A 22,579-nucleotide genomic window follows, 5' to 3' on the forward strand; every position below is an offset into this window, starting at 1 on the left:
GAGCACCCCCGGCACACCCATCGGCCAGGTGCTCAAACTGCGTCCTGAATTGTCAGCTCAGTTCAGAGTCTGGCCCAGTGGGCAGCACCCACCCACATACCCACCCCCCTCCTGTATTCATCCACCCACCCCTCGTATATTTATCTACCCACCCCCCCACTCATCCATCCGTCCATCCACCCACCCTCCTATCCACCATTCACCTCTCTCGTCCATCCATCCACCCACTCACCCACCCAGTTAACTACCCTCCTAGCCACCCACATCATAGCTCATAGGCTACTGAGGACCATTGCTTCAGCCAGAGTGACCATGGCTGATGGCATCGTACCAGGCATTGTAGAGGGACGTTCCCAGATCTGGGTCAATCCTGGGAATCCACAAATCTTTGGGCTGGCTCTACAGGCAGTGCCAGGGAGAGAGAGTCAAGGCATACACCCCATTGCATGTCAATAGAGCATTTGCAATAACACAGGGGTTCTCAAACTGGGGATTGGGACCCCTCAGGGGGTCGCAAAGTTATTACATGGGGGGTCACAAGCTGTCAGCTTCCACCCCAAACCCCGCTTTGCATCCAGCATTATTAATGGTGTTAAATATATTTTAAAGTGTTTTTAATTTATAAGGGGGGTCGCACTCAGAGGCTTGCTATGTGGAAGGGGTCACCAGTACAAAAGTTTGAGAACCACTGTAATAACACGTCCCTGCCGCATACCTGAGTCTGTATAGAAATGTGCTGAAAGCCGTGAACCAAAGGACACTCTCGCACCAGGACCAGTGTGAAGATCACACACCAGATGTAGCAGAACATCTGGGACGCCAAATCCTTTCAGTGCGAGCCAAAGTGCTGACCTGCCAGTGGAATAGGGTACAGAGAGTGTCCATTATCGACTGCCCATCAGCGAAACATGATGATTGTGAGCAGCAATGTCTGTTAAGGCGTGGGCTGCATCCTACCAAGCAGGACATGAGTGAAAATCTTTCAGGGGCTGATAGTAATGAGATCATCCTGTAGCTGCTACACTTGGTATGAGATTCGTTACCCTGGCACAGGGCCACTATGATGCCGTCTGTCCAGTCTGCTGGTACTCGTCCTGATGCGTCCCAGTGATTACCAACCCACCCACTCTCTGACCCACCCATCCATCTAACCACCCATCCATCCCACCCCCTAGCTACTTACCCACCCACCCACCGACTCTCCCACCTATCCATCTAACCACCCATCCATCCCACCCCCCCAGCTACTTACCCACCCACCCATCCATCTAACCCCCCCATCCATCCCACCCCCAGCTACTTACCCACCCGCCGACTCTCTGACCCACCCATCCATCTAACCACCCATCCATCCCACCCCTCCAGCTACTTACCCACCCACCCACCCACCCACCAACTCTCTGACCCACCCACCCACCCACCAACTCTCTGACCCACCCATCCATCTAACCACCCATCCATCCCACCCCCTAACTACCTATCCACCCACCCACCGACTCTCCCACCCACCCATCCATCCCACCCCCCAGCTACTTACCCACCACCCACCGACTCTCCCACCCATCCATCTAACCACCCATCCATCCCACCCCCAGCTACTTACCCACCCACCGACTCTCCCACCCATCTTTTCATCCCATCCACTGAACCCAACCAGCCATCCACCCTCTGACCCTCCCATTCCCCCAGCCACCCATCTACCAACTCATCCATCCACTGGCCCATCCTCCCGCCCTCCCATCTATCAACATTTATACAGCACTTTCTGCCATAGCAACCACACTCTGAGCTGCCTTCTCCCAGCGCATAGCCCTGCTGATGCAGCTCTGGCAGCCTGTCCCAAGCCCCTTGCCCAAGGCAAGCACCATCCTGGGCAGGAGGACAAGAGGAGACTCGGATACGGGCAGGCTGGGGGGTTGAGCAGATCTCTGCTGGCCTGGCCTGCGCCCCCACTGACCACGGTTGCCTTTCAGGTGATCCGCCCATCCCAGCACACTGAGGGTCATGCTGTGCTGTACCGCTCCCTGCTGCCGGTCAGCACGGACTGGGTTGAATGGAAGGTGCCCAGGGAGCACGGCATCATCATCCCAGCCCTCAAGAGAGGCTACAAGTATGAGTTCAAGGTTCGGCCCTATGCCGGGAAGGTCCATGGCCCGGACAGCAACGTCAGGCACCTCTGGATCCCGGAGGAAGGTACAGCTCGAGGCGCCCCCAGTCCCTCCAGCTCTGGGCCCTGACTCAGCTTGCTCTGCAGAGCAAGGTCACACGGGTTCTAGAGGGGCTGCTGGCCTGGCAGGGAGTCCATGAGTGACATGCTGGGCGGGTTTGAGGGCTTGGCGCATGGCTGCCTGCAGGTCCTTCTCCATGGTGCTGCTCCTTACAAGGCCGATGCCTCGCCAGGAGAGCATGGGCAGGAGGTCCCACTGGAGCACACGGGAACCTGCCCATTCAGCTGTTGTGCATCCCCTGGGTGAATGGCGCGGTGGGTGCCCCAGTGTGCTCCGGCACCCCAAGGCTGCACCGTCCAGGGATCTTGTGCGGGGGCCGTGTGGGGAAGTGCCAAGGCTGGGGTCTGTCACTGTCCTGCTAGAGGGGACAGGCAGGGACGAGGAAGAGGATGGGGAGGAGGAGTAGCACCATGCACAATCTCAAAGGATCCCATGGCACCAGGAGCCCAGGTCGGTACCTTCATCTGCAGTCACTCCCCCTCTGCATGGCCCCATGACCTGCCCTGCCTCTCTAGCGATACCTGCCCAAAGCCCAGATGGGCATCTTGGTGCTGGTGGGAGACCTCAGGGACCACAGCTCTGCTGCCCTCCACCCAGGGGTGAAAGTAGAAATAGGGACTTACCGGTATGGGGCTGGATTGGGGCCGGCTCTGACCCCCAGAAGGGGCGGGGCCTCGGGCAGAAGGTGCGGGGATGGGGAGGGTCAGAGCCAGCCCCGGCCCGCTCTGTACCGGTAAGTGCCCTCCCCCTCCCCCGCTGGGGTAGCAGCAGCAGCCGGGGGCTCCGACAGCAGTTTAAAGGGCCCGGGGCTCCAGCCGCTACTGGGAGCCCCAGGCCCTTTAAATTGCCGCCTGGGGAAGCCGGGCCCCCGGGTACGGCGCACTGGCTCTTGCCGGTACCCCGTACCGGGGCATACCGGCTTTCACCTCTGCCTCCGCCTCACACTCCCAGTGCTCGGAGTGCGGGGCCTGGCTCCAGGGACCACAGGCTCCATGTCCGGAGAGCAGCCTGGCCCCGCGCTGCCCAAGGAGGTTTTCAGTGGCTCTCTCTTGTCCTCAGTGCCTAGCGCAGCTCCTCAGCATGTCACCATCACGGCAGTGGAGGATGGGAATGGCACAGCGCTCATCAGCTGGGACCCCCCTCCCCACCACGCACACAACGGCATCATCCAGGGCTACAAGGTGAGGATGTACCGTGCTCGGTGCTCACGGTGGGGACGGAGGTTAAAGAGCTAAATCGGCCTGGCTTGGCCAGGCTGCAGCTAGTAGGAACCTGGCGGGAGCTCTGGCTCGCGGAGGGATCTCGCCTGAAGGTGGGGAGGTGACCGGGAGGGTGCCAGGAAGCAGGGCCGTGTGCCCTGGGAGTGCTGCCGGGCTGGGCTGCATCCTGCCAGAGTGACACGCCCTCTCAGTCACTTTCAGGAGCGTTCACAGGAGTCAGTGTTTGCTCGTGCAGGGATCTCGGGGGCTGCTCTGGTCGGGGCTGGAAGCAGCCCCCAGGGGCCGTGTGCCAGCTGGGCAGAGCTTCAGTGAGTGATGCCCCTTACACAGGACCTGGGGGCGCCTGGCAGAGGAGCCGCACCAGCTGAGGCCCCTCAGTGCCTGTGCAGTCCTGCCTTTGGAGTAGCTTTTGCTTGGAGTTCCTGGGGCTGCTTGTTGGGCCTGGAGTGGTGGGGGTCACAGCTATCCATGGGGCCTGGGGCAGTGCGGGTCACAGCTATCCATGGGGCCTGGGGCGGTACAGGTCACAGCTGTCTATGGGGCCTGGGTGGTGGGGGTCACAGCTGTCCATGGGGCCCAGGGCAGTGAGGGTCACAGCTGTCTGTGGGACTTGGGGTGGTGGTATCAGTGTCTGGGGGTATGACAGGTCTGGGTTTGTCACAGCCGTGCTAGCTCTGTCTGGGTGTGTTACAGGTCTGGTACCTGGGCAATGAAACTCACCATCGCTCTAACAGGACCGTGGATGGAGGGACACACAGTCTGGAAACAGTCTTGCTGCCGGCTGGGGTTAAATACTGTATCCAGGTGGCAGCCTTCAATGGAGCTGGGCTCGGGGTGCCCAGCAATGCCACATGCAGCAGCGTAGGTCAGAAATGTTTTGTTCGTAGAGCTCTTTGTCCAGCAGGAAACCCCCACATCCCCGTGATGGGCCCAGAGGGAGCCGGTGAGCCCTGTGATCAGAGAGCCGGCTGGGGATGGTGGGACAGACAGATCGCTCGCTCACTTGTCCTCCCTTTGACGTTCTGGCTCCCCACGCTGGCACACTGGCCTGCTGGCTGTGCTCAATTGCTTCCCTTAGAAACCCTGCTTCAGTCACCTGGACCCTTGGCACCATTGCCAGCTGGCCAGACTGGAGTTTTAGGGAAGTCTGCAGGGACCCTCTCAGGGGGCAGCATAGAGGTCATGCTCCTTGGTCTGTGTCCCTTCTCTGACGCCTGCCCAGTGGACCATTGGCTCAGGCAGCACTTGGGAGGGATATTTTTCTTCTCTGCATTTGACTGATTTCACGTGAGCCCCCAGACAGTGCTGGCTTTCCACGGGGGCTTGGCTGGCACCTGGGACTAGGGAACGTTGGCTGATGGTTCGAGCCGGGAGCTGGCTGTCTGGAATCCGGTTCGGTTCCCGGCTCTGCCTGCCTCTCGTTGGGTCACCTTGGCCATGGCCCATCCCGCTCCCTTTCTGCCAGGTGTGCCGCTCACTGGGCTCCAGCCCACAGGCCCTGGGGGTGTGGCAGGAGTGGCGGGACCTGCCCAGCCCCGCAGGCTGGTTCCCTCTACTAGCTGGGCCAGTCTCTCCTGCCCCCAGCATTATCCCAGCTCTCAGCCTGGCTCCCCAGCGATGCCCGCACAGAGGGTGGACCCCAGCCCTGGAGCTGTGCAGGCAGGAGGCTCTTGTGCCCCTCCAAGCAGGAGCCCAGGTGTTGCTGAGGGGAGCAGGCTCCGTGGTAGCAAAGAGGGACTGGAGCCTGACCCGCTCTCCTGCTGCAGCTGGGCTTTTGCTGTTAACCTTTCGGTGTCCTGTGGGCAGGCGGGTGAGCAGGTCAGCTATACCCAAGGCATGGCTCTGCGTTGGACGAGCTCTGTGCTGCGGCCCCTCAGCCTGTCACCTCCACCTCTGATCCACCCCTTCCTTCCCAGAGCCCTTGGTGGGACAGATGGCCAGGACCCCGGCGGTGCTCTCCGTCAGCCACATCCTGGCAGTGATTCGCCAGCCTGTCTTCATCGCTAGTGTGGGCTCGCTGCTCTGGCTCGTGCTGATGGTGCTGGCTGTCTACCTGTGCCAGCACCACGCCAGGCATTACAGCCGAGAACAGCAGCATGCCCTGGGCAAAGGTGAGCGCGACTCTGGGGCTATGGAACTCGGAGTCCAGCTGTCTTCCAGCAGTCACTAGCATGGGGGTGGGGGGCAGCAGGGGCCCTGGAACGACACATTATGCCTGGGCTCAGTGAGTTTGAGAAACCCCAGCCCTTAGGGGCTCGGGCCAGTCCAGCTAAAGCAGGGCTCCCCACCCTCACCCCCGCTCACTGGGCCCTGCAGCCCCCACACAGCCCTGGACATTACACTGGGGCTTGATCTTAGACGGCTCTGATTTCTGCCCAAGCGCTACCCTGGGAGATGGCCCCAGAAAGGAATCAGCAGGGCCCCTGCCCCGGGTGGTCCGGGGTGAACCCCAGGGGTTCCCTATCTCAGTGCTGTAGGAGCCCAGGAGTTATCCAGAGACTGGTGCTGGGTCCGGTGAGGAGCTGGCCGAGTCCCCAGCATGGCGAGACCGGGTTGCAATCAGCCGTGGGGATGAGATGAAACTCAGGCAGGGGAAGACAGGGGCCTGCTGAGAAAGATGGCCAAGAGGGGCAGCAAACGGGTGCCATTCAGCTCAGGACAGTCTGCTGGAAGGGGAGCACCCTGGTCATTGCAAGGAGCCATCGCTGTGCAACTAACAACCTCCCTGCCTCTCTCCCAGGTCTGTGCCGATACTCCAGTGAAGACACCATCGTCAAGCACGCGTGAGTGATGGCTCGGCCCTACCACGGGCAGTAACCTGCCTGGAGAAAATGGTTTTGATCCCCACGGCATGGGCTGGCCTGTATCCCCACTCAGCAAGCCCGAGGGCAGCCCACTGACAGGGAAGATGCCTGCTTTATTCCTGACCTGCAGCCCCCTGCTATCCCAGCCCTGGACTCCCCCTCACAGCTCTGCCGGTGCCCCTCAATCCCGACCCGCAGCCCCCTGCTATCCCAGCCCTGGGCTCCCCACACACAGCTCTGCCGGTGCCCCTCAAGCCCGACCTGCAGCCCCCTGCTATCCCAGCCCTGGACTCCCCCTCACAGCTCTGCCGGTGCCCCTCAGTCCCGACCCCCAGCCCCTGCTGTCCCAGCCCTGGGCTCCCCCCACAGCTCTGCCGGTGCCCCTCAATCCCAACCCACAGCCCCTGCTGTCCCAGCCCTGGGCTCCCCCCACAGCTCTGCCGGTGCCCCTCAATCCCGACCCGCAGCCCCCTGCTATCCCAGCCCTGGACTCCCGCTCACATGCAGCTCTGCCAGAGCCCCTCAATCCCGACCCCCAGCCCCTGCTACCCCAGCCCTGGGCTCCCCTCCCCAACGCAGCTCTGCCGGTGCCCCTCAATCCCGACCCACAGCCCCTGCTATCCCAGCCCTGGGCTCCCCCTCACATGCAGCTCTGCCAGAGCCCCTCAATCCCGACCCCCAGCCCCTGCTGTCCCAGCCCTGGGCTCCCCCCACAGCTCTGCCGGTGCCCCTCAATCCCAACCCACAGCCCCCTGCTATCCCAGCCCTGGGCTCCCCCCCACAGCTCTGCCGATGCCCCTCACTCCCGACCCACAGCCCCTACTACCTCAGCCCTGGGCTCCCCCCACAGCTCTGCCGGTGCCCCTCAATCCCGACCCCCAACCCCCTGCTGTCCCAGCCCTGGGCCCCACATGCAGCCCCTCAATCGTAACCTGCATCCCCTTTCTATCCCAGCCCCAGGCCCCACATATGACCCTCTGTAAGACACCAAACAGCTTACAGTTTGCAGCAGCCCCTGCCAGCCCTACCTGTGCCCTGTGATGGTCCTGCAGGCACAAGGGGGTGAGCGCAGGCTGGAGGGGGAGCAGAGCCGGCTGGTCTCTGCTGGGGGGCCTGTGATGGCTCTGTGATGAGAGGCTGCCAAGCTAACACCCCTGTGGCGTCCTGGTGCAGAGAGAGGCAGGTGCCCAGGGTGTTGTGAGTTACGCAGCGCTGGGGCTTTTCCCTACAACAGATGACCAGATCCCCCGCTTGTGTGGGTGCTGCGCAGCACCTGCCAGCAGGAGGGAGCCCGAACCTGCCCGCTGCCCACCCTGACACACCCCTGCCGGGGGAGGTAGGCCGAACCTGCTAGGGCTCTCCAGGCTGGGAACGCAGAGGATCTTCCCACTCCCTCTGCACTGCCTGAGAGCATAAAGGAGCGGCGCTGGCCCGAGCCTGGCCCAGTAACAGCACAGTGCTCCCCTCCCATGGCCAGGGCTGGAGCGGGGCACTAGCCCTGTGCTAGCCCCTTCCACACGGACACAGGAGGAAGGTGCCACAGACTCACCCAGCCCGATGTGCCGGGGCTCTCCAGAGCAGAGCAAAGTTCCCACCTGGTGCCTTCACCTGTACGTCTCCTCCCCTCTCCAACCCCAGGATGGACGTGAGTGACTCCCCGTGGCTGGCTGACAGATGGAAAGCCACCTCCTGCTCCAAGACCTTCAGCAGCAGCAACAGCAGCAGGTCGAGCAGCCAGCTCCTGTGGGCTGAGACCAAAGACAGCCTGGACTTCCACCGCTCCAGTGAGTCCCTGCCGCGCCGCGCCGCGCCGCTCTGTTCCTGGCCATTCCCTGCCCGGACAGAGGCTCCCGCGCTGACCAGCCCACACCTCTCGCTGCACCTTCAGGGCAAAGTCACAACCTTCCGCAGAGAAGATGACGCTCCGCGTGCGGGATCCCAGGAGCCCGGGCCGCTGGCCGGCCGAGCTCCGCGTGTGGGATCCCAGGAGCTCGGCCGCTGGCCGGCCGAGCTCCGCGTGCGGGATCCCAGGAGCCCGGGCCGCGGGCCGGCCGAGCTCCGCGTGCGGGATCCCGGGATCCCGGCCGCGGGCCGGCCGAGCTCCGTGTGCGGGATCCCAGGAGGCCAGACGGGTTCTCTGAATAGGGAGAGGGTGATTTTCTGCTGGGTTTTGCTGTGAGAAATGCTGCTGGTCTCCCTGGTGTTCCCCCGAAGGCTCCCCGGAGGACTGGGGAGCTAGCAGTGGGGGTGGGGCCTGGTTCATTGCGGGGGAGGCGATGGAATGCCTGGGGTTCCTGACTGGGGACTTTCAGCTTGCACTTGATTGCCACGGCAGCGTCCGGCTCCAAACACACGTCAGCCCCAGGCCTGCGCTACCTGCAGCCTGTATCTGGGGGGCAGCCGGCACTTAGGGGCTTTAACTGAGCCCCACACCTCCATGAGGGGAGGGCCGTCAGTAGGCTTGCCACCTTTCTAATCACACAAAACTGAACACCCCTGCCCCACCCCCGCCCTGCCCTGCCCCTTCTCCGAGGCCCCGTCCCCCACTCGCTCCATCCCCCCCTCCCTCTGTTGCTTGCTCTCCCCCACCATCACTCACTTTCACTGGGCTGGCTCAGAGGGTTGAGGTGCGGGGAAGGGTGAGGGCTCTGGCTGGGGGTGTGGGCTCTGGGGTGGGGCTGGGGATGAGGGGTTTGAGGTGCAGGAGGGGGCTCCGGGCTGGGGCAGGGATTGGGGGATGGGGAGGGTGAGAGCTCCAGATGGGGGTGTGGGCTGTGGGGTGGAGCCAGAAATGAGAGGTTCAGGGTGTGTGTGGGGGGACTCTGGGCTGGGGCAGGGGGTTAGGGTGCGGGAGGGGGTGAGGGCTCTGACTGGGAGTGTGGGCTCTGGGATGAGGCCAGGGATGAGGGGTTTGGGGTGCAGGAGGGGGCTCTGGGCTGGGGCAGGGGGTTGGGGTGTGTGGTGGGGTGCGGGCTCCAGGAAGGAGTTTGAGTGTGGGAGGGGGCTCAGGGCTGGGGGTTGAGGTGTGGGAGGGGGTGAAGGTTCTGGCTGGGGGTGTGGGCTCTGGGGTGGGGCCGGGGATGAGGGGTTTAGGGTGCAGGAGGGGGCTCTGGGCTATGCCAGGGGGTTGTGGTGTGGGGCGGGTGCAGACTCTGGGATTGGGCCAGGGATGAAGGGTTTGGGGTGCAGGAGGGGACTGGGGGCTGGGGTTTGGGAGGGGGTGTGGGGTGCGGACTCCAGGAGGGAGTTTGTGTGCGGAAGGGGACTCTGGGCAGGGGCAGGGGGTTGGGGTGCGGGAGGGAGTTCAGGGTCCAGGCAGCACTTACTGCAGCTCCCATTGGTCACGGTTCCTGGCCAATGGGAGCTGCTAAGCTGGCACTCGGACGCCGGCAGGGGGCAGAGTCTGCCTGGCCATCCATGCGCCTAGGGGCCGCAGGGACCTGGTGGCCGCTTCCCGGAGCCTTGTGGAGCCAGGGCAGGCAGGGAGCCTGCCTTAGCCCCAGGCCCCTGCTGCGCCGCCGACCAGATTTTTAACGGCCTGGTTGGCGGTGCCAACCGGAGCCGCCAGGTCCCTTTTTGACCGGGCGTTCTGGATGCCTGACAACCCTAGCTGTCAGTAAAGCAGCTAGCACAGAAACAGGAGGCAGCTTGCCCGAGGTCCCGGGAGAGCCAGGAAGGGAACCCCGGTCTGCAGACCAGAGTCTGAGCCACAGGCCCCAGCCAGTGCTGCTCGTGAGCCCTGGGCACCACTTGGTGCTAGAGCCAGGGGTCTGGCCCTGGGCTCCGCCACACCAGGGAGGCCTGCTCCCTCGCACAGGAGTCTCCGAGCTCGGCACTGCCGGGCAGCCCTGGGGACCCTGCAGCTGGGGCAGGCCTGAGGCAGGGCAGGAGGGAAGGCTGGGCCAGCCCTGCAGGGGAGCTGCCACTCGGGGAGACAGACCCCACTGCACAGTTATCCCCCCAGCCCCGGGCCAGGAAGGTGGGTGTATGGTGCAGGCTGGATGTGCTTTGGGTATGAGTGTGCAGGGGGTGTGTGCTGTAGACTGGGTGTGCCTTTGGGGTGTGTGCAGGGTCCAGGTTGATGTGTGGGGCTGGGGGAGGAGAGCTGCGGGCTGGGTGTGTCTGTGGGGCGGGAGGAGAGCTGTGGGCTGGGTGTGTCTGTGGGGCCGGGGGCAGGGGGAGAGCTGTGGGCTGGGTGTGTCTGTGGGGCCGGGGGCAGGGGGAGAGCTGTGGGCTGGGTGTGTCTGTGGGGCGGGGGGCGGGGGCAGAGCTGCAGGCTGGGTGTGTCTGTGGGGTGGGGGCAGGGGGAGAGCTGCGGGCTGGGTGTGTCTGTGGGGCGGGGGGCGGGGGCAGAGCTGCAGGCTGGGTGTGTCTGTGGGGTGGGGGGAGGGCTGTGGGCTGGGTGTGTCTGTGGGGCGGGGGGGAGAGCTGTGGGCTGGGTGTGTCTGTCGGTGCATGGGGCTGGGGGAGGAGAGCTGCAGGCTGGATGTGTCTGTGGGGCAGGAGGGGGGAGAGCTGTGGGCTGGGTGTGTCTGTGGGGCGGGGAGAGGATTGCTGCTGGCTGGGTGAGGCTCATGGAGCCGGGAGCCTAACACAGCGTCTCTCCCCTTTCTCTCTGCAGCCGTGTCCTTTGACAGGCCGAGCCAGAGCTCCCAGATCCCGGTCGTCCCACGGGGGCCTGACAGCAGCAGCCTGTACAGGGTGCTCTATGTGGACCTTCCTGCCAAGGACATGCAAACCTTCCACCGCCCCCCGCTGCCCAGCACCCCTGGCCCTCACCGCAGAGCCGCGGAGCCCAGGGGACCCACCGACCCCAGGCTCGGGCCCCGTTACAGGCAGAGCCTCGGCATGGAGAGCAGCTGTGCGAGGGGAGCCGAAAAGAGAGGGCTGTGGAAGCCAGCGGGCCCCGGGCCCCCCAGCCTCACCCTGCAGGGACCCTTGGAGAGCAGCAGCAAGAGAGGTAAGGGCTGCGGGAAGTCCCAGCTGGGAGCTAGGGGCTCTGACCTCAGGGTGGCTGGGCCTGCATTCAGGGGCTGCAGGGTGCCACGTGGGCACACGGGCCCAGCGGGAAGGGTTGGCGTTTCCCTCCTGATCCACTGAGCCCGTGGCAACGCGCTGCCCTGCCACACTGCGCCCTGCACGTGCTGACACCAGCCCAGACGCCGGGACCGCCATCGACCTTAGCCTGCCGCAGGCCCCAGCAAGCTCAGCCTTTCCCCAGCGTGGCCATCCCACTGGGCGTAAGTCCCGCCGAATAGCCCGGCCACAGCCCGGTGCCGTGCCCCTGGCATTCCCACCCCCACCCCCCCAAGGTCTGGGCATGGGCCTGCCCCCCAAAGCAGCCCTGCAGCTGTTCTGCTGGCGTCACAGCCCAGCTGGGCCTGCCCATGGAGGGGACTCGCCCAGGCGCTCCCCTGCCCCGGTGGTTGGCCATGGCCTTTCTTCGTTCTTTGCCCTTGTCCTGGCTTCACACCGGGGTCTGGATCTGCACCCGGGACGAGCCCTGTGAGCTCCAGCATGGCTCCCAGCAGTGTGTGGGGAGAAGGGCAGCGCACTGGCCCAGCCGGTCCCTTCCCCAGGCCCCGCGACACAGGAGGGCGCCGGAGGAGGGGAGCAGCGGGAGCGCTGGCAAGTGCTGTCTGGCTTCCTGCGGCACTGGCTGAGGGAGCACGGGGCTGGTGTGTGCCCCGGGGAGGGGGCCAGGACCACACTGACAGCAGGGGGTCAGGAGCCCAGTCCAGCCGTAGCACAGAGCAGCAGGGGGCAGACACCGAAGCCAGGGCTGCTGGGTTGTGTGTGTGCCCCTGTCTGGGCCTGTCCCACACTGAGCAGTGGGGACCAGAGCCCTCCCCCTCCCCCAACACCTCTGTGCTCTGAGTCCAATGGCTGAACAGCCCTCGGGCAGCGCAAAGTATTGCTGGCATCGTACCCCCCCCCCATGCCCTCAGCAACAGCCCTGCCCTGCGTCCCCTCAGCCTATGCCACCCACCACCACTGTCCCACATGCCAGCTGCACCCTGTCCTTGCATCCAGCTCCTGGCAAACCCCAGGGAGGGAAACACGTGCTGATCCCAGCAGCCTCACTGCCTTCAGAGGGGCTGCCAATGTGGGAGAGGGAGGCTGCTGTGGAAGGGGTGCTGAGGGAGGCTGGAATTTAATTATCTCCAGAGTTCAGGGACAAGCCAGCACCAGGGAGGTTAGAGAAAGCCAGTGGACCCTGGTTACTTGCCACGAGCTGTGCGGTGAGCGCTCCCTCCCTGCGCTGCCCCAGGGTGCTGTGCCGTGCTGGGGTGCAGGTCTCTGGGTGACAGCATAGCTGCTCCTCCGTCCCAGGCACTGTCTGCACCTTGGGCCCCAGCTGCTCTGCCTTTGGGGATTTCAGCCAAGACAAGTGTATCCAGAGTCCAGTGGGGGGGCAGCACCGGGGAGTGACTTTGGCCGCCGCCCCAGATACATGCACTTGAGTGGGCAGCAGGGACACTACATGCTGTGGGGAGCCAACACCTCACCCCAGGACAGTTGGCCTGGCCAGTCTAGTGCAGGATTCACTGGTGGAGTGAGATCCCCATGTGATGGGATCCCCCCGGGGTGCCACCTAGGACTGGGGTACCAATGAGCCCTCTGACTCACGAGCCTGGGATCCCTTTCCCACTGTGCTGCTCCCGGTCCTACACTTCCACCAGCATTCGCACAGGTAGGGACACACCCAGCTGGAGTTATATGCAGGCTCTCTGACCAGCCACTGCATGAACCAACAACAGAGAGGCTACCGCCAAAATAACCACCAGCTTCCCAGCCTAGGACCCCCCCGGCCCCCCCCACTCTGGAGTATAAACCCAAAATTATACCATCTTGCGCTGCACAGGGGACTGTACAGTGCAAGCCCCTCAACGTGGACAGGAAATGCAACAGCCCCTGCCCCTTGAGCTAAGATTCCCAAGCACTTCATTCCAAACTTACTGGTTCAGATTAAAACAGAAAACAAGTGTATTACCTACAAAAAGATAGATTTTAAGTGATTATAAGGGATAGCCAACAGATCAAAGCAGATCACCTAGCAAATAAACAAAAACGCAAACTAAGCACTAGAAAGATAGGATATGAATTAGCAAATTCTCACCCTGGCTGATGATACGAGCAGATTGGCAGATTCTTAAGGCACAAGCTACACTTGTTTTGCAGCTTGGACGCCCCAGGGTTTTCATACACAGGCTAGAAATCCCTTAGCCTGAGTGCAGCACTTCCCCAGTTCAGTCTTTGATCCGCAGGTGTTTTCCGGAGTCCTCTTGTGTGGGGCGCGAAGAACAACCGATGATATCACTCCCTGCCTTCACAGAATCATAGAATCATAGAATATCAGGGTTGGAAGGGACTTCAAGAGGTCATCTAGTCCAACCCCCTGCTCAGAGCAGGACCAATCCCCAACTAAATCATCCCAGCCAGGGCTTTGTCAAGCCTGACCTTAAAAACCTCTAAGGAAGGAGATTCCACCACCTCCCTAGGTAACCCATTCCAGTGCTTCACCACCCTCCTAATGAAAAAGTTTTTCCTAATATCCAACCTAAACCTCCCCCACTGCAACTTGAGACCATTGCTCCTTGTTCTGTCATCTGCCACCACTGAGAACAGTCTAGATCCATCCTCTTTGGAACCCCCTTTCAGATAGTTGAAAGCAGCTATCAAATCCCCCCTCACTCTTCTCTTCTGCAGACTAAACAATCCCAGTTCCCTCAGCCTCTCCTCATAAGTCATGTGCTCCAGCCCCCTAATCATTTTTGTTGCCCTCTGCTGGACTCTATCCAATTTTTCCACATCCTTCTTGTAATGTGGGGCCCAACACTGGACACAGTACTCCAGATGAGGCCTCACCAATGTTGAATAGAGGGGAATGATCACGTCCCTCGATCTGCTGGCAATGCCCCTACTTATACAGCCCAAAATGCCATTAGCCTTCTTGGCAACAAGAGCACACTGTTGACTCATATCCAGCTTCTTGTCCACCATAACCCCTAGGTCCTTTTCTGCAGAACTGCTGCCTAGCCATTCGGTCCCTAGTCTGTATCAATGCATGGAATTCTTCCGTCCTAAGTGCAGGACTCTGCACTTATCCTTGTTGAACCTCATCAGATTTCTTTTGGCCCAATCCTCTAATTTGTCTAGGTCCCTCTGTATCCTATCCCTACCCTCCAGCGTATCTACCACTCCTCCCAGTTTAGTGTCATCTGCAAACTTGCTGAGGGTGCAATCCATGCCATTCTCCAGATCATTAATGAAGATATTGAACAAAACCAGCCCCAGGACCGACCCTTGGGGCACTCTGCTTGATACCGGCTGCCAACTAGACATGGAGCCATTGATCACTACCCGTTGAGCCCGATGATCTAGCCAGTTTTCTATCCACCTTATAGTCCATTCATCCAGCCCATACTTCTTTAACTTGCCAGCAAGAATACTGTGGGAGACCGTATCAAAAGCTTTGCTAAAGTCAAGGAATAACACGTCCACTGCTTTAGCCTCATCCACAGAGCCAGTTATCTCATCATAGAAGGCAATTAGGTTAGTCAGGCATGACTTGCCCTTGGTGAATCCATGCTGACGATTCCTGATCACTTTCCTCTCCTCTAAGTGCTTCAGAATTGATTCCTTGAGGACCTGCTCCATGATTTTTCCAGGGACTGAGGTCAGGCTGACTAGCCTGTAGTTCCCCGGATCCTCCTTCTTCCCTTTTTTAAAGATGGGCACTACATTAGCCTTTTTCCAGTCATCCGGGACCTCCCCCGATCGCCATGAATTTTCAAAGATAATGGCCAATGGCTCTGCAATTACATCCGCCAACTCCTTTAGCACCCTCGGATGCAGCGCATCCGGCCCCATGGATTTGTGCTCGTCCAGCTTTTCTAAATAGTCCTGAACCACTTCTTTCTCCACAGAGGGCTGGTCACCTCCCCCCGATGCTGTGCTGCCCACTGCCTTGCAGATCTTTAACATATGGTGGGACCCTTTGTCCCAAACTCAGTTTGTGGAAAAATACAGACATCCCAAGATGGAGTCCAGAGTCATGTGGCCTGGTCACATGCCCTTGCATACCTTGCTGAGTCATAACAGCCGTTACTTACAGGCTGTCTGGAACATTCACAGGAAGGTTAAGTTCTTCCAGGGTCCATTGTCTTTGCTGATGGGCCATCAGCACTGTCTGGCTTCTTCATTGTTGTACCAGAAAGGCTAGTTGTGGGTGTCATCCAGAGTAAGCACGATTGAAATACAGACACATAGTCAATATTCATAACTTCAGATACAAAAATGCTACATGCATACAAATAGGATAATCATATTCAGCAAATCATAACTTTTCCAATGACACCTCATGTCAAGGCTGAATCCCCACTTTGTCACTTTGAGTACAGAAGTGGGGCCCGCAAGGATTTTGAAAATTAATACTGGCCGCTCCAGGCTTGTATTAAACTCCCAAGGTTACAGCTTTTCTCTGACCTTGGCTTGGTAAACGCTGCCACCTCCCAAATGCAAAAAAAAAAAAAAAAAACCCTTGGACCCAGGAAGGAGCACTGGGGAATTCCTCCCTGTGGGGTATCCTCAAGCCCTTTCACCCCCCTCCGGGGAAGAGCTGAGAAAGAAAACAAAGGAAATTAGCTGTTGCTACCAGCTAATCAAACAACACGTGCACAAACCTCTTAGGACACCAAAAATCCAATCCTGTTCTTAAACAGGGTAAATGTTATTAAAAACAAAGAGGAAGAAAATACATCTGGAACTTAGGCATTTTGCTAAATCGTAAAAGAAATAATTACAAAAATTAAGCATCGAGATAGCTCTCTTGAGGTTCAGCTTAAAGGTTGCAAGCAAAACAAAAGCATCTGGGGTTAGCACAGAGGAGATCCACAAGCCAAAATAAAGAAATAAACCTAATCGTGTCTATTTAAACATGCCCTGTCCAATGATTTCTTCTAGGTATGGAAGATGAATTTTTATACCTGGTTCAAGCCTTACACAGCATTGCTGCTTAAAGCATTGCTGCTCTCTGTCTCCTTCTCCGGAGAACAACAGACAAAGGGAAAGTTTCTTTCCCAATTTTAAAAAGGTTCTAGCTTCCCATTGGCTCTTTTGGTCAGGTGCCCACTTTTTCTTTTTCTTTTTCTTTACCTGGGGGACTTTTTAACCCTTTACAGGTAAAGCAAGTAGAGAACAGCTACCAAGAGGGATTTTACAGCTAACTGGCTGGCTGGGTGTCCATCAAAGGGAGCTACCCCCCCCACATACTTCATTTATCACACTTCACATGACCCATCTGGTACAAAATGCACCATAATTATACCATAATCATATCATAATAATATTACTGTGAAGAATATGGGGTGCAGTGTCACACCCCGTCCCTCCTGCCCTACAGAGTTCCAGAGAATTTAAGGTCCATCAGGATCACCTGCTCTGACTTCTCCAGAGACCCTCATCCAGGTGCCCCGTCATCTTGCCCAGTAACTGGTGTTTGCCTGGGCGTTGAGCCTAGCTCTTTCCAACCCAGGCCTCTAGGAACACCTGGCCTAGGTGCTGGAAATAGGGGTACTGGGGGTGTTGCAGCACCCCCTGGCTTGAAGTAGTAATAACAACTCAAACACATGGTTTCCACCTTCAACACCCCCACTATAAACATTGCTTCACTGACACCTGGTTTCATAGGAAGTGAATTCACTGATTTCCGTGGTCGAGGAAGGACGGTTGAACAAAGAAGATGATTGAGTTCATAATCTCTCATAGCTGGAAATCGTCCATCAGCAACTGCAGAACTCATCGGTCTGCCAAGCCTGGCAACAGCGACCACTAATTAGTCTCTGCATGTTTCTGTCTTAGATTAACGAGCATAGGCAAAGCAACGATTGGGTTACCAGAATTCAAATGATCCAACCTAAAATTCAATAGCATTCGAAACCGCAGTGCAACTGAAATCTCAAACAGGGTTGAGACTGCCAAAGTATACTGGTTCTCCCTCTGCCTGCATGGGCTTCAGATCCCAGATAACAGGTCCACAGGAATGCCACAGATTCCTGCTGCCTGGTTTCCCTTATGTGTCTTTACATCTCTGTGGATTTTGGTGGATTTGCCAGGATCGTTTTGCATGGAATGGGTCAACTCAGCAACAGCCTTAATGTCAGGGTCCCGCAAAGCTGAGAGTGTATTTACCAGCTGGCTGACATGTTCCCTCTAGCGTGCCACACACTCCACCTCTGCACTGAGTAGCTGATCAGAACTGGAGTCGACCACACCAAATGAAAGCTCTTTCTTGGGGGTGAGCTCTACAAGTGTTTATAGAAGGAGGCCACGTTGTTCCTGGCAGAAGATTCCTCGAGGATGACAACTTTGACTCCCATAAGAGCTTTGTGGTCATATTGCTATCAGGGCCGGCTCTGGCTTTTTTGCCGCCCCAGGCAAAAAAGCCTCCTGCCGCCTCCCGCCCCCCGGCGGGGAGCGCAGCAGGGGAGGGCGCCGAGCCCGGCCGCGGCCCCGCTCTCCTCAGCCAGCCAGAGCACCGGGGGAGGGCGGTCCCGCCCGGCCGCGGCTCCGCTCTCCCCGACCGGAGCGCCAGGAGGAGGGCGGAGAGCCTGGCAGCAGCCCCGCTCTCCCCGACCAGCCGGAGCGCCAGGAGGAGGGCGGAGAGCCCGGCCGGGGCCCCACTCTCCCCGACCGGCTGGAGCGCCAGGAGGAGGGCGGAGAGCCCGGCCGGGGCCCCACTCTCCCCGACCGGCCGGAGCGCCGGTGGAGGGCGGCCCCGCTCTTCCCGGCCGGCCGGAGCACCGGGGGGAGGGCAGCGAGCCCGGCTGCGGCCTCGCTCTCCCCGGGTGAACGCCGCCCGCCTCCAGGTGCCGCCCCAAGCACATGCTTGGAGGGCTGGTGCCTGGAGCCAGCCCTGATTGCTATGACTGTCCTTGATCCCTAAAATGGCTAAGAAGCCCTGGATCTCCATTAACACCTTAGCCGTGTTTGAACAGTGTGGCATGGCTCATTTGGGAGGTGATATGGTCACGTGTTGTAAGCTAAATAACATTTGTAATCAAGCAATGCACAAAACACGGACTGAAACAAGACTGAAAAGAAGTTGGACACCAGTCAGATGAAGCATTTCTGAATATCAAAAATATCAAATGGTTCAAACTCAAGTTGAACGAAGAGACCCATTTTCTAGCTACACAGGTCCCGCTCTCTCAAACAGTCGCCCAGCGCTCTAAGAGGACACGGTTATCTGCTCCGAATGCCTACCAGCTTCCCTGCAAAAATCACCTTTGATTTGGAGCTGGACGGAAAGGACGCCCTGGAGGACCTACAACACGATGGCTGGATGCTGTTGACAGACACCTGTCCCTCACTGGCATCCTACCCTGTCAAACGCCAGATTTGGCTCATCATGGAGTCGCAAACACGTTCAGTGATCTCTACTCTGGCCAAGCTACTAGACAATCGCAATGATCCCTTCTGGTCTTCGAATCCATGACTCTAGGAATCCACATGGCCCTTCCCTGTACTCTGGGGCCAGTCAGGGCCCTGCTCAGCACCCATGTAAGGGGATGTCTGTGATTGCAGTACGGGGAGATCTAGCTAGATCGAAGCTACCTCAGGGAACAGCAGCAGCGAAGTTGCGGCAGCACCAGCAGATAATGTACCCGGGGTCCTGGGTGGGCAGGGCTAGCCTGTATCACCCCCATGCTGCAATGGCTTCACTGCTGCTGTTACCTGATCTTGCTTTGATCTAGCTAGATCTGCCCTTTCTGCAAACACACCTGCAGCTGCAGTGTAGACAGACTCATAGGCTTGAAAGTTATATTGGCATAGCTACGTCAGTCAGGGGTGTGAACCAACCACACCCTGACTGGGGTAGCTCTGCCCACCTAACCCCCGGAGTAGACACAGCTATGCTGACAGAAGAGGGCTTCCATTGACATTATCAAGCTGTCTGGAGTGGCTCACAACCATGAGTGCCAACCCAGGGCAGACTGGCACAAACCTGGGCACAAACCCCAAACGGGTGCTGTGTTTCTCAGTTAGAATTCACCAACCCAGTGACAAGTGTGAACTCCTCCAACACTGTAACAGCCTAACCATGGAGTCACAAACAGTCCCCTTGGGCACTCCAGTCCATCTTGCTTTTGTGATAGATGGTCCCTTACACCAAAAACCACAACACTCAGGTTATCTCCAGTCACAAAGGACAAGTCACTTACCCCAGGTCAATGACACCTCAGATCTCAAACCCAAGACAACGGCTGTAGCCAATCCTTTAATAAACTAACTAAAGATTTATTGGAGAAGAAAAAGAAATGAGAGTTAAGGACAGGGTTAAAGCAGTAAACACACACACAAATGAGTTATAGTCTTAGGTTCTAAAAGGTAACAGAAGTTTCTATAATCAGCAAGCTCTATATGGCCTCGCTCTTGCGTACCCTTAGAAGTCTTTGCCCCGCACAGTTCAAGCAGCATAGAGATAAAGTTCCTTCTGGCCAGGCATTTTTATTCCCTTCCCCCAGAGTTCGAAGGGATGGGACGAGCACGTCTACTCTTCAGGGGTATGAGGGGAGCAATCAGCAAAGTCTTTCGTGCACTGATGTCCCACAATGGCTTGTCTGGTGTCTGTACACCTTTTGTGTGGACAGCAGATAACACCTCTTGTGGTGAACGAGTATTTCACACCTGGCCGTGCTTCCTCATGACCCGGGGCTTTGCAGGTTCATAGCAAACGCTTCTCTAGTTACAGAGAAAATACGTAAATGTTGCCCTGTAACATGGGATACAGATGTTATATGTGAGATTGACACATGCAGCAACTCACAAGCATGTCATAAAGTCCCAACACCGAACACATTATAGCTCTAACATCCGTTGTAACAATGCTAACACACTGGTGAGCCAGGCTGGTTTCCAGCTGGGCATTTGTCAGGGAGGCCGGGGGGCCTTGGCGTGAGCTGGCACCTGGCCTGGCAGTGTTGCAGACATAGCTAATGTTCTCTTCTGCCAACGTTGGCTGCATCTACGGGACACGGCTGTGCTGGTGTAGTCTCCACAGTGTGGCTGTACCCCAAGCCGGGGCAGCCTGGGGGCCCTAGGAAGCGAATAGCTGTGGCACAGCGTCCACCACCCCGTCCCAGCGGTGCTGGGGGCAGAGCAGGGCAGGCCGGGGGGACTGCGCAGGGGGATTCCCAGGCTCAGTCACAGAGTGAAGTCGAATGGGGACTGGGCCCAAAACCTCCTCACAGGTTCCTCCATGCTTGGTGACAAGTCCAATGCAGCAGCCACTGTCGCGGGCCAGATTCCAGGCACCACCACTGGCTTCAGTGGGCTCACCCCCGTCTGCACAGCTCCAGCTGAGAGCAGGTCTGGCCTGAGAGGGGCAGCTCTGGTTATCCCCCACCACTGTCCCACTGCTCACCCCTCCTCTCCTTCTCCCCCAGAGCTGCAGCAGGCGCACAGCACCCCTGTGCTGTCACCCAGCCTCCCGGCATACTCCACCAGCCCTAGCAGAGCGCCCAGCACCAGCAGCTCAGGAAAGCGTCACGCAGGCAAAGGTGAGCAAAGCCGCGGCCTGCCCCACGGACCCTCCTCCAGCCCTGGTCCCGGAGCGCTGAGGCTGCAGCACCAGGCCAGGCTGCCCTTCCCCAGTAGCCTGGGGGCTGGAAGGGAGGGGCGCTGGGGAAGGTCAGGACACCTGGAACTCCAGCTCTGCAAGGCAGCAGTGGAGTGCAGAAGAATTTCCTGGGTGCTCTGCAGGCCTGTGAGTGCTATGGGACCTTGTGGGACACTGCAGGAAGTTTGGGGGAGATTGGGTTCACCCATGGGGCCCTGTCGTAGTCTGGGAGGTGCATGGGGGGCTGTTAGCCTACAAGGCTCTCTGTGGGGGTGAGGCTGTGTTAGCGGAGGAGGTGGTGCTGGACGGCTGCATTAGTGGCAGGAGTCTCTGGGCACTTTGTTAGTGGGAGGTCTGGGGGGCTGTGTTAACAGGCGTGTCTCTGGGGGGCTGTGTTACCCTCTGGAGCTCTTGGGCTGGGGAGTGTCTGGGAGGCTGCATTAGTGGGGGAGTTTCTGGGGGGCTGTGTTACCCTGTGGAACTCTCCGGTGGGGGGCAGGGGATGTAATATTCCCTGGTCTTCCATGAACCTCTGGCCATGAACCCAGGGCCTTCCCCCTCCACACACTGCGGCTGGCTGGAGCCATTTGCTGGCATCGCTTCCCCGACAGTTGGTGGAGATGCCCGGGGGCCGGCCTACTTGGCCCTCACTGGGGCTCATGCCTGGCCAGGGAACTCAAAGGCTGGGCTTGTCTGGGGCCTGGAGACTCAGCCTCCTCTGCTGCTCCCTAGGGACTCTCACTGGCCCCCCCATCTCTCCCCTCGGGTACCCCCAGACCCCTCTCCTGCTCCTCTGTACACCCCACCCCCACTCCCTCACACTGCCAGACGCTTGGGCTCCCCCAGCTGCTCTCATCCTTCGGCACTTGCCCCCTCACTGTCCACATGCTCCTGCTCCACCTTGTCCCCCAGGGCTGGTCCCCCTCTGCCGCCCTGGCCCCACTCTCCCGGAGGCTGGGGGCAAGCAAGGGGAAGGTGTGGGAGCCTTGTGAGGTCTGCATGGCCTGGGGAGCTGCACTGGGAACCGTGGCCAGGTGCTGCCATCCCAGGCCGGGCCCCAGCGAGGGACAGCGGGACATCTGGCCTGCAGCTGGGAGCATGTCCCTGGCCTCTTGCTGCTGGCCCTGGCCACTGAGTGAGGTGGATTCCTTCCTTGGAGCATCTCTTGCTGCAAGACACCTTCCTCCAACGCCACGGACCACGCTGAGCAGAGCCACCCTACCCAGAGGCACCTCTGAGATGGCAGCCTGGGCTGGCCTAGGGCAGAGCTGGCAGCATCCAGGCCTGGGCAAGATGAGGAGACTGGCAGGAGAAAAGGAGGCGATTCTGTAAGCCACCTCCCTGGTGCTCCAGGCCCGGCCGGGGGATGGCAAACGTCTGGGGGCAGGGCTGGAGTCTGTTACCCCCTTCCTGACCGTCCCCATGCCTGGGCTGCTGTGAACAGTTTGGAAATCCATTGCCTCTCCTGCGCTCCGTGCGGCGCTGAGCCAGCCAGGGCGGCCATGTCTAGATCTCACTGCCCAGCCACGTAGGGCATCACTGCCCAGTGGAGAGACCAGCTGGAGTGGCTCTGCTTTCTGCCAGGGCTTGCACGACTAGAGAGTCGGCAGCAGGGGGCACCAGCGCCCCACGCACAGCCGCAGCCGGGGCTCTTCGGTAGGGAATCCCCCAGCCCGGCCCTGCCCAGTGCTCATCCTATGCACC

General features: G+C 59.4%; 1 protein-coding gene across 1 annotated transcript in view; it reads left to right on the plus strand.

Moving 5' to 3' along the window:
• The window catches only part of ROBO4 (roundabout guidance receptor 4), a 74,957-nt gene that overhangs the window by 32,268 nt on the left and 20,110 nt on the right, over nt 1-22,579 (plus strand). Inside the window, exons 8-15 of the mRNA XM_054005835.1 lie at nt 1,974-2,193; nt 3,288-3,409; nt 4,142-4,313; nt 5,365-5,559; nt 6,189-6,231; nt 7,891-8,036; nt 10,874-11,212; nt 20,703-20,816. Coding sequence (XP_053861810.1) covers nt 1,974-2,193; nt 3,288-3,409; nt 4,142-4,313; nt 5,365-5,559; nt 6,189-6,231; nt 7,891-8,036; nt 10,874-11,212; nt 20,703-20,816 — 1,351 coding nt within the window. The remainder of the gene's footprint in view (nt 1-1,973; nt 2,194-3,287; nt 3,410-4,141; nt 4,314-5,364; nt 5,560-6,188; nt 6,232-7,890; nt 8,037-10,873; nt 11,213-20,702; nt 20,817-22,579) is intronic.

Source organism: Malaclemys terrapin, chromosome 15, assembly GCF_027887155.1.
Source record: "Malaclemys terrapin pileata isolate rMalTer1 chromosome 15, rMalTer1.hap1, whole genome shotgun sequence".
Taxonomy (NCBI): Eukaryota; Metazoa; Chordata; order Testudines; family Emydidae; genus Malaclemys; species Malaclemys terrapin.